This window comes from Tiliqua scincoides, chromosome 2, assembly GCF_035046505.1.
Source record: "Tiliqua scincoides isolate rTilSci1 chromosome 2, rTilSci1.hap2, whole genome shotgun sequence".
Taxonomy (NCBI): Eukaryota; Metazoa; Chordata; class Lepidosauria; order Squamata; family Scincidae; genus Tiliqua; species Tiliqua scincoides.
Window position 1 is genome coordinate 53,213,444 of NC_089822.1, and position 19,048 is coordinate 53,232,491.

The following is a 19,048-nucleotide window of genomic DNA, read 5'->3' on the forward strand; positions in this document are numbered from 1 at the left end:
TGCTGTCTATGAAAATAGTTTGCAGAATGACCTCTTAGCTTCAACACTGCAAGCTGCAGGCTTCAGATTTGTATGCCTCCTTGTTTTGGATTCAGGATAAGATTTTAACCTCCACTTGCTTGTATTCCTCTATACCAGTTGTTGTCAAACTGTGAGTCTGGGACCAACCGGTGAGTTGTGACCCAATTTTTCGTGGCAGGGCAAATTAGGCTATGTGCATCATGGGTTAAATAAGCTGCTACTTGGGAGGGCGCACTGCTGCCTAATCTCCATTATAGGAGCAACATTTATCAATCAGGCAGTAGCCTCTATGGCCTCTAAAAAATTGAGAACCACTGCCTATGCTATGTTGTAGATATCAAAACTATAACTAGTACTGCTTGCCTTCATTACCACAGCCAGTGATCACAGGCACCCACACACATTGTTCTCCCCACCCCCCAATTATTTCCATAATATCATTGGTTTATGTCACACAAGAAGTTTTATGGTGGAATGAGGAATTGAACCCAGATTGCTCATGTCCTCATTGGATATTCTAACTTATATACCACTGACCCCTTTAAAAAAGGAAAAAGAAAAAACTTTAAAGATTTAAAAGTGAAGACTTTATAAAATCTTCTAAGCCCCCAACAGACATACAGACACAAGTACTATCACACTTACCTACTTCATTGGTGGGCTGGCTCTGGTAGACATGGCTTGTGGGAACAGAAGACAATGAATTGCGATTGGAAAAGATTCTCCATTATTATTTGCAAGCATTCACCACTATGTAGGTGAGTAGGGAGAGAAATTGTGTCACTTTGTGGCTGACAAGGAGACCTGCAGTTGATTGGGTCAGAATGGATGATAAATGATTTGGAGAACATTATCAAAGGCATGGTGGATTGGATGGATTTTTCTACAGTTTTTGTCAAAGTCATAACATCAGAAATTTCTTCAGTGGTGTCACTAATCTTTGCTGTCCAAGGGGCTAAATAGTCCATCACAATGCCTTTTTGGCCATATTCACAGAAATTGTTGTAATGCATTAACTGTAATTTAATGGTTTGAGCACTCTGTTGTAGGCAGATTTGCAAAGTCTCGCCTGAACTTCAGTTTCCAGTGTGTACAACTGCAGTTCAGGGGCCAGTAGCTTATTTTACAAAGAACTTTTTTGTGAGTGTCAAAGTAGTACTTAGAACAAATAACTTGTACCATGGCTAGAACTGATAAAGGAGAAAATGGTCCAAGAGGGATAGTGTGTGTGTGTTTTTTTAAGCAAGATACTGAAGGCAGAATTGAAAATAGTTCCCATGACAAGGAAATTTGGGAAATGTTTAAGGAAATGAGTGTAGCTACACAAAGAGCTTTCTTGAAAAACTGAGCAGCAAGAGGAACACGAAGCAGGACAGTTAAAGCAACAACACACAAGCATAGCACACTAGCAGGAATTATGTCAGAGACGTTAAAGCACAGAAGGATCTGAAGCCAGTGAGAGTTGTCAAAAACAGCAAAAGGTATTTGTTGTTCTTGTTACATCTGAGAGAAGAAGAAAGTCGAGGAAGGCCTGTTGTATGGAGAAAATGGACTAGAGATGGAGAGAAGGCAGAGCTGCTCACGTTTTATTTTGCATGTGCCTTCCAGCACAAGGGGAAGTTGGCCCCACCTAACAGCTTTGGAAGTCAGGATACATAAAGAGATTGTTAGGGAACGCCTAGTTACTTGAAAGAAATATAAAACCAAGGGCCCAATCCTATCCAAGTGTTGATGCAGCCATGCCAATGGTTGTGTGCTACATCCTGCAGTGGGGGGGGGGGGGGGAGATCAGAGGCCTCCTCAAGATAAAGGAATGTTCCTTTACCTCGGGGCTTTGTCAGTATTCGAAAGTTGGATAGGATTAGGCACCAAATGAACTACACCCCAGGGTACTGCAGGAACTTTTGGGTGTGATATTCTTTGAGAAATCTGAAGAACAAGTGAGGTGCCCAAGGACTGGAGAAAAAGAAATGAAATTCCAATTTTTTATTGAGGGTTACCCCTGCTAACTGGGTAAGAGGCACTTTTTAAGTGGGTGCTCTTCTTTTATTTAGCGGGGGGGGGGGGGAAGTAACTGGCCCTCCTCACCCCAGCAATGTTTTCTTCTAGTGGCTGTTTGCTGGTGTTCTTTTGCATCCTTTTAAATTGTGAGCCCTTTTGGGACAGGGAGCCATTAGTTGTTTGTTTGATTTTCTCTGTAAACCGCTTTGTGAACTTTCTGTTGAAAAGTGGTATATAAATACTGTTATAAATAAATATAAATAAATAATAATAAAAAAGGAAGATCCGATAAACAACGGACTGTCCTGCCTAATGTCAGCACCTGGAAAGATCCTGGAACAGTTCATTAAGCAGAATGTCTGTGAGCATTTAGAAAATAATGGGGTGATTTCTAAAAGGCAGCATAGGTTTGTCAAAAATGAAGTTGCGCCAGACTAATTTCATTTTCTTCTATGATAGAGGAACTAGTCTGGTAGACTGTAAGAATGCCACGATCATGGTTGTAACTACATTTCAACAAGGCATTGAACAAAGCCTCCCTTGATATCCTTGTGGATAAAATGGAAAAATGTGAATTAGATGGTACTACTGTTAGGTAGATTCAAAACTGGTTAAACAATTGTTCCCAGCAACTCCTATTAAATTACTCTATGTCAGCCTGAAGGAATGTATTGAATGGACTGCCACAGGGCTCTGTCTTGTGCCCTGTGCTGTTCAACATTTTTATAAATTAACTGGATGAGGTGGTAGAGGGAATGCTTATGAGATTTGTAGATAATACAAAGCAGGGTTGAGATAGCTAGCATCCTGGAAGACTGAATTAGGATTCAAAATGATCTTGACATACTACACCAGTGAGCCCATATCAACAAGCTGAAGTTCAACAGAGACAAATGTAGACTCCTGCACATTGTTACAAAAAAACCCAGAGGCATACATAACATGATTTGCAGAAACCTGGCTTGGCGGCAGCATTTGTAAGAAAGATCCAGATGTATTAGACCCAATTCTATCCTCCCCCACCCCAAAACTGATGCAGCTGCATCAAGAAAAGGACAAAAGATAGGAGAGTATGTTGACTCCATTTTTATATATCTCCCCCCCCCCAATAGAATCCCATGGGCTGTTTTGTGGGGTGAGCTAATCAAGGAATCTGTTGTGGCTTGATGGTCTTTGATGGTTCATCCCTGGTCCTAAATGGGTACTGCTATTTTTCTGCCCCTTGCCAAAGATGCAGCAGTGAACTTCTGATGAATTCTGGAGGCTGACTGCTTCATTAGCATCGACTCCTTGATTGAATTTGGTGAGCGGCAGTTAAGGTTGGAGACCTTTCTTTTGTTAACAACTTTGTTTACTGGGAAGCTCCCAGCATGTGGATTTTCTTCACAAGGTCAAATGTGCTGGTCAAGCAAGGTGTAGCTGCCTATCAGATCTTCAAAGATCGAAGTGAGGCTTTCTTCAAGCCAGGCTAATAGAGTGGGTGATTGTTCTGAGAATTAAAACTTGGCTTCTTCCTGGCCTATGGGATTGAGGCCTCTTGCCACCAGTCCTGCTTCTAAAGACATTGTACTTCTGGTAAGTATGCAGTGCCACATTTGTATGCCATGATCCTGTATTAAAAAAGAAAAAGTATGCTTGTCAGGCAACAAGGGCTACCCATCAGGGAGACTATAGTTGCCTGCACCGACCCTAACATTCTAGGATGTGTTTCATTTCATATTGTATCCTGCAGGATAATTATTTTTTGTTTAGAATTTGTTGCTTTATTCTTTAAATTTGAGTAATTAGGTTTATGGATTTTGGAATTATATAGTTAAGGCTATAAGAGTGGTCACTTTTTTGCAATTTATTTTCAGTATAGCAAACAAATGGTTAAAACAAAGCTAGGTTTCTGTTGATATTAAATTGAGTTATATGTGGTTCCAAGTAATGTCAGAATGATTGGACTATAGATCAATGTCAATCCAATTCAATACACTCCAGAAGATATAAAACATGGATCATTTTAAGCCTTGAAAACGACAGGATAACTTAAATCACCCTTTGTTTTATATTTGTTTTCTTATGAAATGTATGCCTTAAACATTTTTCATATTAGCATTGACATTTTTAATACTATATAGTACTTACATAATGAAACACATATATGTATGAAAAAGGTATGCTTTAAAAATCAATTTATCACGCCTAGGTAACCTTTGCATCTTATTCTCCCTCTTTCATCTTTTGGGCTATATATTTGTTATTGCGACTGCAACAATTGCACAGTATAAGAAACATGTATGAATTTCAGGACCTATTCAACCCTAAAATTTAAAGTATAACTGTTATATAATAATTGTGACTGGAATAGTAGTGTTCAACCCATAATTTGCTTTGTCAGAACTGAAAGGAAGACTGACACGTACTGCTTTGGTAATTTATCTGGCCACAGGTTTATTCTAAGTTCTGCAAAAAGTTAACAAAGGCAAGCAAGAAAGTAACAATCAGGCAGATATCCAACAGAGTCAGTACTTGTTCCAGACAGTGTTCCAAAGACAAGTTCAGACTGAGCTTGTGAGCCCCTGTCCAATCTCAAACGTCATGGATATAAGAGCTTCACTTTAGAATTTGTAAAGACTTATGTGGATGGCTGTGGAGTATCTTTACTCTGGAATGGAGAATTATCAAATATAAAACTAATTCCAGAACCAGAATAGATCAATGCCAACAATTTTGGGAAATAGAGCCATCTGATCTAGTTCAGAATGCAATTCAAGTGTATTAGGTAATTGGGTAAGAGGCACTTTTTCAAGTGGGTGCTCCTTTTTATAGCAGGGGGAGAGTAACTGGCCCACCTCACCCCAGCACTGTCTGTTCTAGTGGCTGTCTGCTGGTATTCCTTGGCATCTGTTTAGATTGTGAGCCCTTTTGGGACAGGGAGCCATTTAGTTATTTGATTTTTCTCTGTAAACCGCTTTGTGAACTTTTAGTTGAAAAGCGGTATATAAATACTGTTAATAATAATAATAATAATAATAATATTAATATCCAAATTCAAGACCGACCTTCCTTTCTTTCTCCATCCCTTATTGTACCTAGGCTGTGAATAAGTGAGTGAAGTGCATTTGGGACCGAATGTCCCCGTCCCCCCCAAAAAAACCCCTTTCCAACCATAGTCTTCCAAAGAACTCAGAATGATCTTTCCGCATGTTCAAAATAAATGTCATATTCAGTTCATGCATACTACTTGGGGAATAATATTTAGGGAAGGGTCAAATTCAGCAGCAGCACACATTCTTTGCATGTAAGATTTCATCTCCTTGCAGGAAAGAGAAAAATTTTGTCTGAAACATGGGTGAGTCATTGCTACTCAGAACTGACAATACTGAGCTAGATGAGCCAGAGCCCAATCCTATGCAACTTTCCAGCACTGGTGCAGCCACAATGCAGCCCCAAGGTAAGGCAACAAATGCTCCCATACTTCTGTGACTGCCTCCCCAACACAGGAAGCATTGCATACAGCATTGGCACAGCAGAACTGGAAGTGGGAAAATTAGATAGGATTGGGCCCCCAATCATCTGAGTTTGCATAAAGCAGCTTCCACCTGTACCATTCATTTTTCTTATAAGAAACACATGGGTATTTACAACCACTCTACCATGTTCTATAACCTATAGGCTGTTGCACATATGGCTTTTATTTTTTACTCTATCCACATTAGCAGAGTGTCTCACAACACTGGCATCGCTAGGGGGTGCGGGGTGTGTGTGTGTGCGCCGCACTGGGTGACGTACCGGGGGGTGCTGCGCCCTGGGGGAGGACTGCTAACTATGCAGAGTTAGGAGCTACTGCGTCTTGCCATACACCATTGGATGTGGAATGGCCAGCAGAGTGCGGTGCAAAAAACAGAATTGAAATCACTCCTTTCGTTCAAACGTTACGGCCAAAAAACCGGAAGGAAAAAATACATGGAGCCGTATGGAAAGTGAAAGTGAGCTGTAGCGCGTGTTTACTCGTGAGTAGGCGTACTTGCCATAGTCCGTCGGAAAGGGCAGGCTGAGAGGAATCCAACAACACCAGAATGGTCCCGATCCAGTGAATGCAGCCCCCCAAAAACACCCGAGAAGCTCCCCCCTCCCAGCTGCGAGTCTGAGCCCGAAACAAAGCCACATGGCTGCATTTACTTGCAAGTAGGTGGACTTGCCTTAGTCAAGGCAGGCTGAGAGGCAGGCTGAGAGAACTCCAAAGAGGTCAGAATGGTCCTGATCCAATGAATGCAACCCCCAAAAACATGGAGAAGGAGGTCCCCCCTCCCAGCTGTGAGTCTATGGAGCTCTATGGAAAGTGAAGCAGCCTCACATCGCGTTTACTCGCAGGTAGGCAGACATGCCTTGACTGGTGGTCAGGCCAGGCAAAGGGGGGAATGTGAGGACACCAGAATGGTCCCAATCCTATGGAGCTGGAGTGCAACAAATGTCCAGAGGCAGCCCTCCCCCGCCCACTAAAAAAGGACAAAAAAGTGCCTTGAACTGGTAAGGGGAAAGTTTTCTATTTTGCACTTGCAAAGGCAGGTGGGTCTTTATCATGATATGCCTGAAATAAAAGAACTTTAAACTGGGCACTGGGGTGGCTGGAAATCTCACGGATTCTTTTGGGGGGTTGTTATTGCAGGCAGGCTACAGAGTAAGCCCCATTGACCACTATGGGACTTACTTCAGAGGAGACATGCATAGGATTGGGCTCAAAGGCTGCAATCCTACCCACACTTTCCTGAGAGTAAGCCCCATTGACCACAATAGGACTTACTTCAGAGTAGATTCACTTGGTGGAATAGGGCTGGCTTCCCCTTATTTAATTATTTTATTTTAATTTAATTATTTATAATTTATTTTAATTTGCTTGATGATGTCACTTCTGGCCATGATATCACTTCCAATGGGTCCTGGACAGATTGTCATTCTAAAAAGTGGGTCCCAGTGCTAAAAGTTTGAGAACTGCTGCAATAAGGTGTTAGTAAGTTGACACAGGGTGTGTGTGTGTGAGACTCTACAAGTTTTCAAAATCACTAAAATCAGAGTTTGGAGGAATAAGACCATCATGTTATATATCAATCAATGCGTAATTTCATGCAGAATGCAATGAAACAAACCACATTGAAATATCTGTGTTATAACAAAACGTACAGCCATAAACTGGAGGGGCAGGGCAATGGTACATCACCACACCCACCTGGGGCGTTGCCCTGCCCACTGCATGGGGCACGTACAGGCGTTGCCCTGCCCACTGCATGACGTACAGGCCTCCTGCACTGGGTGACTCGAATCCTAATGACTGATTCACAATTTTCCACTTTTCTTACATCTCTGAGTACAGTAGATGAATCCTGGAGAATGCAGCACTAATGAATGTCAAATTCCTTGGAGTCCGTTCAGATTGCAGTTTTCGAGGAAATAGAATGAGCAAAGGATTTCACTGAATGGGAGGAGCAAAGTTCTGCCTGCCAGAAGTTTGGCTTGGTTCCTTCCTTGCAGGCACACACAAAAGCCATTTTAGCAGAATTCTGTGTGCCAAGCAACGGCAGAAGAGAGCATGAGGTTTAAAGTGGAAGGAAAGCCATGGGGTCTGTAAAAATAGTGAGATGAGGTTTGTTGGTTTGTGTTTGTTAACAATGTCAGACTCCTTTTTGTTGAACAAAAAGTATATTTAAATAAAACACCCCAGAATCTCCAACCAAAGTATTTTTTTTAACCACATGCTGCTCTAATTAAACAGACTAGTTATGTTCTTGTTTTCTACACAGGCAGTGGAGTGTGGCAGAAGGGTTGTAACCAGCTTGTATATGTGTACACACATGGAGCTGGGTGAAAACAACGTGAGCTAATGTAGGCAATCCTCCTTATTAAATTTTTCTTAAGAATAATATCACCTTTTGGATTTCTGTTAAAGAGGAAAATCTGTGAAGCTCACAACATAATCTCATGTATGCCTACTCAGAAGTTTCACAGCCCAGTCCTGAGCTGCTCAGCGACAGGGTTGCAGTGGCGCTGAAAATGGCTGCCGTTGCAGCCAGCATGCCCCAGGCAGCCGCCACCACTCCTCAGGGAGAGGGAACTTTCCCTTTTCCCCTGGGTAAAGTGAATAGCCCTGCAGTGGTGCTACTCGATTCTACGAGTACCTGAGCGTCAGCATAGAATTCAGAGCCTCTGTGTTGGGCGAACAACCTGACACGGAGGCTCAGGATCCAGTGGAATAAAGCTCCACCGGCCCCACCTCCCTCCTGCCCTGCTCCCTACCCTGGCAGCCTCCTCCTTGCCCTCCCTCTGCCTCCCCTGCCCCAGAACATCTCCTCCCCACCTACCTTTCCGCTGCCTGGCAGTCCATGCGACCGCTGAGCAGCAGAGCTCTGGTGCTCCGTTAGTGCTCCACTGGCGCTAGGGACTGCAAACGTGCCTTATAGCACATTTGTAACAGGGCTGGTGAGCTGGCGCACAGTGGTTAGGATTGGACCCTCATTCATTTCAGTGGGACTTACGCCCAAGCAAATGCATAGGACTGCAATCTCATTCCAGTGAGAATTATAAAGTGGGACTGGATGGTAGGGATTTTACAGAACACATTTCAGAAACCACATTCATATAGTAAAGGTCATAGATAAATGCTAGTTGCTTTCTATGCAGCTGTGGAACCATTAAACTTGGAACAATTGATCTCTTCCTGTCAAAATGCTGCTAAAACAACAAAAAATTATTATGAGTATTTAATATTTGTTGTATCAGTCATAGTATTGTGAAAATGAAGTCCATTTTCCCCCTTCCAGAAAAGTCATAGGTCAGAAAAGCTAGAACACCAGTAACTACTGTATCTTTCTAACTCAACTATAATGATGATGTTTATCTGTATGCATTAGGCAGGAGGAATACAGGAAAATGGTAGCACTGTAAATATGTCGTGAAAGTCGTATTGTTTCAGTCTTTGTAAAATTTACACATCACAAGAAGAGTACACTCAGAATGCTTCTATGTCATTGTAAATCACTGCCTCCTTTGAAAATATAGACTGAAATTAAAAAAAATAGACATGCTCAGTGGTGTTTTTTTTTTTTTTTGGTCTTAGTCCAGCGGTTTTCAAATTCTCAGGGAGAGTTTTAACAGAGGCGGGGTGCGATCACTCCGCTTTCGCTTTCAAAGCTGTGGGGAGCCCTGCAGAAGGTCACGCAGGGCTCCCCGCACCCTTGGGAAGCGGCAGAAGGCTCAGGTAAGTGGACCCAAGCCCCTGCAGTCCCCCTGAGCGATGTGATCCTGGTGATTGCGCCACTGCCTCCTCCCTGCCTCCAGTCTGCCCCTGCCCCTTAAGGGGAAACAGACCAGGGCCCACACGCTCCAGTTTTAAAAGCCCTGCCTTAGTCTCTCCTCTCCCCAGGCTGGTGACTCGGTGCTATTGTATTCTTGATTGCTAAGTGGTGTCATGCAGTTTTAGCTCAAGCAGGGAGCAGACCCAACCACACACCAAGGCCTCTGCAGCAGAACTATAAAACAATTAGGCCTGCAGCTCCTCTTCCAGCCTGGCTGTTAAAGCTACCGTACATAACCTATGTGAGTCCTATGTGACATATCATTGTGGATATATCGTGCAATACTGTATTACTGTTGTATATATTTTGATTTGGGGTGCATTAATTTCATTGCGGTTTGTTTCCTATTTAATGTGTTTAGTATGGATAAGTGAATAGTTCTCTGTGTCTTTGTTTTCTCTGTTTAACTCAAGTTATTTGGATATGAATCACAGTTTTGGTATGTGAGGCATTTAATCTGCATTTTTCATTCAGCATTAGATGCTCAGGAGCAGCCTTTAAAGCAGCAAAGCTTGTGCTGTCTGTTGAGCATCTGCTCCTTAATTTTCTTTTAATGTGAAGGAGTTATAAATCTATATATAGATAGTACATATGTTTCCATTTTGCAAAGGATAAGATTTGGGGTGCAAGCTGATTTGCCCATGAACATGGGGGGGGGGGAATGTTCACATTATTACTGTTGCAGCTATGAGAAGATAGCTTTTTGAATTAGTCGGTAGGGTTCTAGGCCTGCTTCTTCCTCTTATAGACTCTGCACATTAGCAGTTGTGTGGTGCTATGGTTTGGGGAGTTTGTTGTAGATTTGCTCCATCTCCCCGTTCATTCACGTTTTAATTTGTTTCCCCCTTTCGTTCCCAGTCATTGGGACTTGGTCTGCATGAAGCTGCCTGTTTGCAAATTTGAGCCTTCTGTTGTTGGCTTTAAGCCCTTTTTTGGCCAGCAGTGGCTGCTGGGAATATTTCCATGCACTGTAATGAGGGTTGAAACTGTGGTTCAGTGGTGGAGCAACAGCTCTGCATGCACCTGGTCCCAGAGTCATTCCCTGAAATTCTTAGATAGCATAGGGAAGACCACAGCAGAAACTCAGAAGGGCTGCTGCTAGGCATGGTAGACAGCACTGAGCTCATGGTTACAGCATTTAACTAAACAAGTGGTAGCTTTATATGTTAATTTTGCGTTTTTTCCTACCTGTGTGATTTCTCTGGAAAAAGTGAGTTTCATCTTGCATATGGTAGGCTGTTCACATTAGCCAGCCCATCAGTTATGACCACAGTTATCACTGACTTTCAGTTGACATAGGGCGCAATCCTAACCCCTTATGTCAATGTTTTCCAGCACTGGCATAGCGGTGCCCATGGGACATGTGCTGCAATCCTGCAGTTGAGTGTCACTCACGGAGGCCTCCTCAAAGTAAGGGAATGTTTGTTCCCTTACCTCAGAGCTGCATTGCCCTTATGTCAGTGCTGGAAAGCACTGACATAAGGGGTTAGGATTGCGCCCATAGTATGTTTTCACTGTTGGTCTGTCTGCGCTGATGCTCGCAGTCCAAAATATTAATGGACCTTTCTAGGCTGGAATGGGGGAGAAGTGAAAAATGTAAGCAATAAGGAGCTGATTTTAAATCAAGGATGCATGTGTAATATTAAGCTGGGTGTATGGCCTCTACTGGACATGCACGGCAGAATTTTTTTGGGCCCTGTGAAGCTGCCATAGGAGAGTTGTCAGAGGTGTTTTGAGAAGGTTCAGGGAAGATATTGGTGAGCCAGGCTGCTTTGAGTCTGTAGTTGGCATTCAGGGTTAATACAGCAAGAACAGTGGTCTGTTCTGCTCTTTGTTCACGAAGGCCTGAGCCTGGCACCCATTGTGCAGCAACTTCCAGATGTACATAAATAGGCTTAGTCTTAACCAATTTAAACAAATTACCCCACCTTTCTCAGGCCACTAAGGGTAACCGCAGGTACATTTATTCGGGCACCAGCCAAGTTGTAATCCTTTGCCCTGATGCACTTTAGGTCTAATACCTTCAGTGTGGGTGACTTTAATATAGATAAATGCTGCTAACTTGCAGACCTCAAGAAAGCTTGTGTGCCTGGATACTTTCACAGACTCTTTAATTTTACCCTGAGCTTGGCATCCATATTAGAGCAATAGTTAGAAACACACAAGAAGAGCGAACAGCTCAGTTTTGACTAACTTGAATAAATCACCCCACCTTTTTCCGGCCACTAGCTGGCAACTGCAGGACCATATGTTTATGTGTAACATCCAAGAACTTCTGCTGTATGCACTCGTATGCTATTTGGTCTTGTAGCAGCAGTGAAAGACGCTTTAAATACAAGTAAATATAGCTCTGCCTCCCATGTGGCAGGCATAGTGCAGGACAGGGAGAGGGAGTGGGATTTGGTGTCCAGCTTGGATTTGGCTACCTTGTTTAGGGTAGATGAAGCAATTTGGTTTCCTTCACCCCTTTTCAGGGCATTGTGGTTTTAAAGAAACAACAAAACCTTAATAGACTGTGTACCAGAAGGTTTTTAAAGATGACATTGATGACTTCTGACATGGTTTATGTATTTTTTTGAATTGTTCTAAGATGGCAGGCATGGTGGAAATATGAATCTGCTTGTGTAGAGTAGAAAAACTTGTTCCCTGTTTCTGCTGTCCTTCCCACATACTTCTGTCCCATGCATCAAGTTGATCTGCCATGCTGTATGTATCTAATACGTTATTAATACCAAAAAGAAATGTGTGATTCTTTATAAGTTACCCTTCAAATTATTTTTGCAAGGGATGCTTCAAAACGCTCTTCATATGAATTTCTGCCTAGTTCCTGAATTACCAGTTTGTGCATCTACATTCAGTTTTTTCATTGTTGGCTTAGGGCAGTGGTTTTCAAACTCTCTTGGAGAGTTCGCGCTGCTGTAAGTCCTTGCGGAGGCGGGAGGGAGACAGCGGGGGTGGGGGGAAGATGTGATCCTCAGGAGGGCTGCAGGGACTGGGATGCACTCACCAATCCCTGCAGCAGCCTATAGGGGGAGCGGGGAGCTCAATCGCTCCACTTTCACTTCTAATGAGCTGGGGAGCCCTGCAGACGCTCACGCAGGGCTCCTCGCACTCCTGACAGGCTGCTGCAGGGACTGGTGAGTGCATCCCAATCCCTGCAGCCCTCCAGAGCAGTGCGATCCTGGGGATCGCGACGCTGCCTCCTCCCTGCCTCCCCTGCCCCCGTCCTGAAAGGGGAAAGAGACCAGGGCCTTCAGGCTGGGGCACCGCAATGCCCCAGTCTGAAAACCACTGGCTTAGGGCCAGATGGCTGCACTTCTAAAGTTTTCCACTATTTTCAGTTTTTATCTCTCTTTTTATGTTTGATAAGTTAGTGATGGACATGAGTGCATAAGCGTTTTGTTTAAAATGCTATGCAAAAAGGAATGTGGATGTTATTGCATGATGGCAGTACATATTGAGTGTGGCAAATCATGGATGCACCAGAGACAAACTTAATTGTAAAAATTTTCCAAGTTTAATTGGAAAATACACAGAGTGTAAAGTAGGACATGTACAACCCATGAGAAAATGACACAGAATGGGGGACACTTATCTTTAATTCTCAATAATAATGTCTAGTGACACTTTTAAATGTTTCCCTTTCATTTTATTCAAAACAGTACCCTAGTGTTTAATCTTTAAAAAAAAAAAGTTAGAAAACTTATTTTTTATCTAAAGAGATGGGCAACAGCAAACGAATAATTTCTTAAAACTGTTTTGATAGAAATGTCAGCTTTCTCAGATTTACTTGGAACGTTCTCTAACCCCACCTCTGGTTCCTTGTTTTTAAATTTAGCAAAAGTGTGTGGATGCTGTTTCTTGGAATCTTGAACCAACTGATGTGAAAGAGCACAGAGGAGTCATCAACCCATGGGGCAAAGATGACAGTTCTCAGAACCAGCATGATATAATGGCTAGGTTGTTGGACTATGACCAGAAAAACCCAGGTTCAAATCCACCCTCAACCATGGTTCATATTGGGTCATCCTAAGCTAGTCACACAGTCTCAGTCCAGCCTACCAGCAAACAATTTATGCAACCCTGCACTCTTTGAAGGAAGGTAGAATAAAAATAAATAGGGTATTCTAGTCCAGGTATGAGATCCAATTTACATATTGCACATGAGTGTGATGGAAGAATTCTGGACTGCTCCACTGACAAACAGTATTCTCAACTCCATTGTTACCTTGGAGGGGAGATCCTGCTAATTTTCCCGAGTTTCCTAAAGCAATTACCTTTCTCAGCTCACAATGGAATATCCTAGTAAGGCCCAAGATAAACAAAAAGCCATCAAGAGGCATGTAGATTCAAAAGCTTGGATTAGTCTAAAGCAGTAGTTCTCAAACATTTTAGCACCGAGACCCAATTTTAGAATGACAATCTGTTAGGACTCATTGAGAGTGAGTCATTAACCTGGAAGTGAGGTCATGGAAATGATGTCATTAACCTGGAAGTGACATCAAGCAGGAAAATTTTAAATAGCCCCTGTATGACAAAATCAAATCAATCAATCAAGTAAATTAAAAGTTTAACAATAATTTTAAATTATTTAAAATAAAGAACCCCCTCCCCAAACCCCTAACAGTTGCTGATCTGTTTTTAAAAATTCCCCAAACATCCCAAAGGCTGCAATCCTTTCCACACTTACCCGGGAGTAAGTCCCATAACACTGGATTAAAGGTTCAAAAGAATTATTTTCTCTCATAACAAAAATTTACCTTAAAAGGGACTTAAAAATGGGCCCATTGAACATCCTCCTTATGAACTTCTCCCTAGGAAGTTATTCTTGACTCCCTTGCTTCACTTCTCTCTGCCGCCCCACCCCCGCCTATGTATCGCTCATATTGATGACACAACTTAGTGTTTACTTCTCTGGCTCTTTAACAGTCTTTATCCACTTCCTAAAAGTGTATGTTCCCATCTGTAGATTATGTATTTTACTTCTGCATATGTAGTTTATTTTTCACTAGTACAAACTCTCCTTTCCCCTTGCCAATACTCGTCTACTTGTTTCTTCATGTTTCATACCTGCCCTATAGGAAGTTAGGTTTTTCTCTGATCCATTTCTTTGTTTAGCAGAGATGCGGGAAAAGATGAGCCCGGTCACAGCAGAGTTGAGTTACACAAAGCATTTGTGCTGCAAAATAAAGCAAGAGACGCAACTAATCATGGCCCCTTAGGTAGAGAGATGGAAAAGCTAATGAAGAAGCTGATGAGAAGTTTCATCAAAATAGGAGAGAGCAATCTACAAGTATTTAAATTAGAAACTAAACATGTGACTGCTTCCCCTACTTGTAGGGATTAACATATACCCATCCACACACACACTGTTGTTGTATAGCAATCTAGTTCATATGCCATTGCTCTTCCAGCATTCACCCAAACAACAAATACCGCTTTAGTTGTAGCTGTATTGTGTGTGTGTGTGAACTCTTTTATTGCATTTACATTCTATTTCCCTCTCATTTTACATTTACTCCCTCAATAAATACTGCTTCTTTTACCCATAACCCCGTCTCTCTCATCCTTGGAAAATGCCAAGCTCTGTTGAAATGTACCATTAACCTTTGGTTACAGTCCTTGCGCATGTGTTTATTCCCCCATGTGCGCATGTTATTACACAAGTTCTAAAGCATGTCTGGTAACACTTGTTCTACATAATCAGCTTGCCCTGCATAATGTGTAGGTTGTTTTTCCCAAATGTCATACCCTAAACATTTTGCATATCGATATGTGCACTAAAGGTAACTTCCATGTTATTTTGGCAAGCCCAGATACTTGCTTCCTAAAAGACTGAAGTGGTTTTCCGATTTTAAATGCCAGTGTAATGTTAGGAAGATAGTATTTTCTGTCCATTTCAAATAGTGTGCTTTTGGAATCTGTGCTATGGTAAATTTATGCCTATGCATTCTACAAGATTTTTTTTTTTTTAATATTGTGAACCATCTGGACATAAGTAATACTTTGGAACTGCTCAGTTTTTTTCCCTCCTGTAAAGCAGTTCTACATTGGATTCTTTTGGAAATTACATAGCTTCATTGCCATGCTTCTTAAGAGAACGATATTTGAATATTGCTTGCCAGTTGATTTAAGTGGTTAACCTTTTTTTCCTATTTAGGTTTATATTGCTTTGTATATAAAATTTGTCTTGTACTCCATTGTCCAGTTCAGATTATCATTTATACATTCATGGTTTGCTCATCTCCTCTTAAAACTCCCTCCCTTTTGAGCTGCATAGTGCATCGTCAGTGTCACCGTTCCAGTTAGCCCTTTTGGTTTCCCTCTGCGCTTTCAGTCTTAAGCCCTTTTGATTTCTCTCTCTGTTTTCATTTGGATTGTATTTGTTGGGTTCTTTGCTGCTTTTTCTGTTACTGTTTTTGTAGTATTATATTTCATTGCCATTTATTGTGGGTTTAATATTTAAGCTACCTTCAGTGCCTTTTGCTTAAAAAGAGAAGATACAAATGTTTTAAAATAAATACATACATTTTCATTTTTATATTTTTTAGTGCCATCTCTTAAAAGATCTTCTGCAATAAACCTGCTTTCAAAAATCATTCTATCCAAGCCAAGAGAAAAAAATCATTTAGCTTACAATTTCACTGTGACTGTAAACCTGGAAAGATAGACTCAGAATTTGTTACTGAGAAGTTTAAAATTTTGTTCCTGTGGAATATAGAAAGAAAAGGATATGCACAGATTTAGGGGACAGAATAAAGGAAATTTAGTATGCGGAACTAAATGTTAAAAAGAAATATGCGTATTAGCAAAGGTCCTTGTCGGTTGGCTCCCTTTCTTCCTCCCATTGTTACCAATCTGTATCACAATTTTCGTTTCGTTTTCATGCAGGTGGTCAGTCAGATTGATACACTGACTTCGGACCTCCAGCTAGAGGATGAGATGACTGACAGTTCTAAAACTGACACATTGAACAGCAGCTCAAGTAGCACAACGGCATCCAGTTTGGAAAAAGTCAAGGTGCGAGCCCATGCACAGCTCATTAAACCCCCAGCTCATCCGTCTGCCATTCTGACAGTACTAAGGAAGCCCAATCCACCACCACCACCTCCGCGGCTGACTCCTGTGAAGTGTGAAGATCCTCACAGACCAGTTACCCCTGCCAACCCCGTAAAGACTAATGGAACTCTACTGAGAAATGGAGGTTTACCAGGAGGACCAAATAAAATTCCAAATGGGGATATATGTTGTATACCTAACAGTAACTTGGACAAAGTTCCAATGCAGCCTCTGATACACAGATCTGAAAAAGACAGGTGTCCACAGCCTGGAACACGGGAACGGGTACGATTTAATGAAAAGGTGCAGTACCATGGCTATTGTGCCGACTGTGACGTTCGGTATAATATCAAAAACAGGGAGGTTCACTTGCACAGCGAACCAGTGCAATTGCCGGGAAAGCTTCCTCACCAATGTCCTCCCTTGCCACCACCACCTCCTCCACTACCTCCTTTTCCACTAGAAAATGGAGGGGTGGGAATAAGCCCCAGTAGTAGCTTTCCACCTCTCAGACCTGCAACTGTGCCTCCACAAACTGCACCAAAACCCCAGAAAACCATCTTGAGGAAGTCAACCACTACAACAGTGTGATGTATCCCACTTGGAAAAACTGTTTTGTTTTTTCTTATGTATAAACGTAAAAAAGGTAATGAGCACTTTCTACTCAAGCAATAAAAGCCCAAATATATTACACCCTTTCTTCTACAAAGTGGCATAAAAGAATGACATGGTAAGTAGGAACAAGACTGTTTAATGATGTTGAATGCACAAACCAATTTTCACTTTTGTAGAATAACAACAATAATTATTATAATAATAATTGTATAACAGTAACAATAATAATTGTGCAATAATCCATGCTGCAGGTATCACTGCCATCAGTGATTACAGCAGATACCTTTATAGCTTAAAATGATGTTAAAATTTCATTTGGGAAGCCTTCTATGTGCTGTAGCAATGATGAAGTGTAATTTTGTTAGAAATAATGTGTACTGCAGGATAGGCTTTATAATATGTTATACTTTCAAAATACATTTTTAGAGAGGTAATATCAGGGATTCGCAAACTTTGTTACTGCAGCCCCCCCCCCAAATATACAGGTGCATGTATATATGTATACATGGTTTTTTTAATCTGTGGATGTATCTCAGTGTGAATGGGGGGATTCAATTCGCACACACCTTTGCCGCCTTTGCCCCGCACTAATGTCTCCCTCTGTTTCTAGGCAGCCCAAAACATTGTAAAAAAGCTGTGCCTTGTGCAGGCACAGAAGTAGCCCTGGAGCCATGAAAGAGGCTCTGGAAGATTGTGCACCTTGCACAGGAAGACTCCTTGGAGCCCCTGAGCCATCAAAGAGGCAAGCACAGAAGACTGCAAGAATCCATGAGAATCTTGTGGGGAGAGGGGAAGCCAAGAGAAAAACCTCTGCAGCCAGAATGGGTGCAGCAAAGAGGAGCTGTCTGTCTGTCTTACTCTCACTCAGTAGTAACAGAGGGGGATTGCTTTAATAAACCCACAGAGCGTTTTCCTCCAGCTTGTTTGATTTGCCTTTCTCAAAAATGAGAAGGAAAACTAGGCATCCTCTGCCGAATTCCCCGCTCCTTCAGACCGAGATGCTGCAAGCTCTCTGTGCTCCAGCCTACACAAGCAAAACAGCCCAGCAAGCAAGTCTTCTGAGCAATCCCAAGCATTAGATTTAGGCTACATTCCTCTCCACATTTTCCTGGGAGTAAGCCCCATTGACTAGAATGGACTTCTGAGTAGACACGCAGAGGCTTCATCTCTGAGGCTGCAATCCTCCACACTTTTCTGGGAGTAAGCACCATTGACTACAATGGGACTTACTTCTAAGTAGAATGCAAAGGACTAGCTTCTTAAAAGCTCAGCATCCCGCCTGCGAAACAAACAGGGACAGCTAACAACAGGGAGGGCTGAGTACGGGAGCGGGGACGTGGTGAGGGGGGAGGCAATTGGGAACCGCTGCTTTACTTTTCTTTCATCCCCAAGTGTCAGGCTGTAGCACTGTTTGCTTAACTGTACGCAATTTGCATAACTCCATGCAATTTATGTAAAATCACATGTTTCTGGTTGATTTGGCACAACACAGATTTTCCCAATTGCGGAAGTTTCAGGGAAAGAAAATCCCCTGCATTAAAAGGTTCCACCTGTATACATTTATGCAAACCCCCCCCCATTACAGCTATTGATTTAATTAGGATTAGGTAGGCTGGTAGTTGTTAAATAAAACTCACACTTACCTTTCCTGCAGTTCCCACCCAAAGCTTAACTTTCTCTGTCTAGCCCCCAGATGAAAAGATCAGCCCTTCTGCACTCCTTCAGAAATGCCATATTTGAGAGTGGGTGCACTGAAATCATGATGTGTTGCTAGAAGGGTAAAAGGGAAGGGAGGTGATGGAGAGGAGGGGAGTTGCTTTGCAGACATAGTGTTCCTATACCTGTTCTCATACAGGTCCAGAGGAGGAAAAGCCCTCCCTATTAAGTGCAAAATGGACAACTCTGAGCTAAGCCTTGTGCTGCAGAACAGTGCATCCTCACAAGGTGTACAAAGACTCTCTTACCACTGCTGCAACTCACTTTTGCTTCTTACACCTCAACATAGGGAGCCTGATCTG

General features: G+C 42.2%; 1 protein-coding gene across 2 annotated transcripts in view; it reads left to right on the plus strand.

Annotated features, from left to right (window-relative positions):
• PRR16 (proline rich 16) overlaps window positions 1-19,048 on the plus strand; it is a 152,100-nt gene that overhangs the window by 83,472 nt on the left and 49,580 nt on the right. For both annotated transcript variants that reach the window (XM_066616058.1, XM_066616059.1), the window contains exon 2: window positions 16,248-17,145. In XM_066616058.1, coding sequence (XP_066472155.1) covers window positions 16,248-17,006 — 759 coding nt within the window. In that variant the 3' untranslated portion in view covers window positions 17,007-17,145. The remainder of the gene's footprint in view (window positions 1-16,247; window positions 17,146-19,048) is intronic.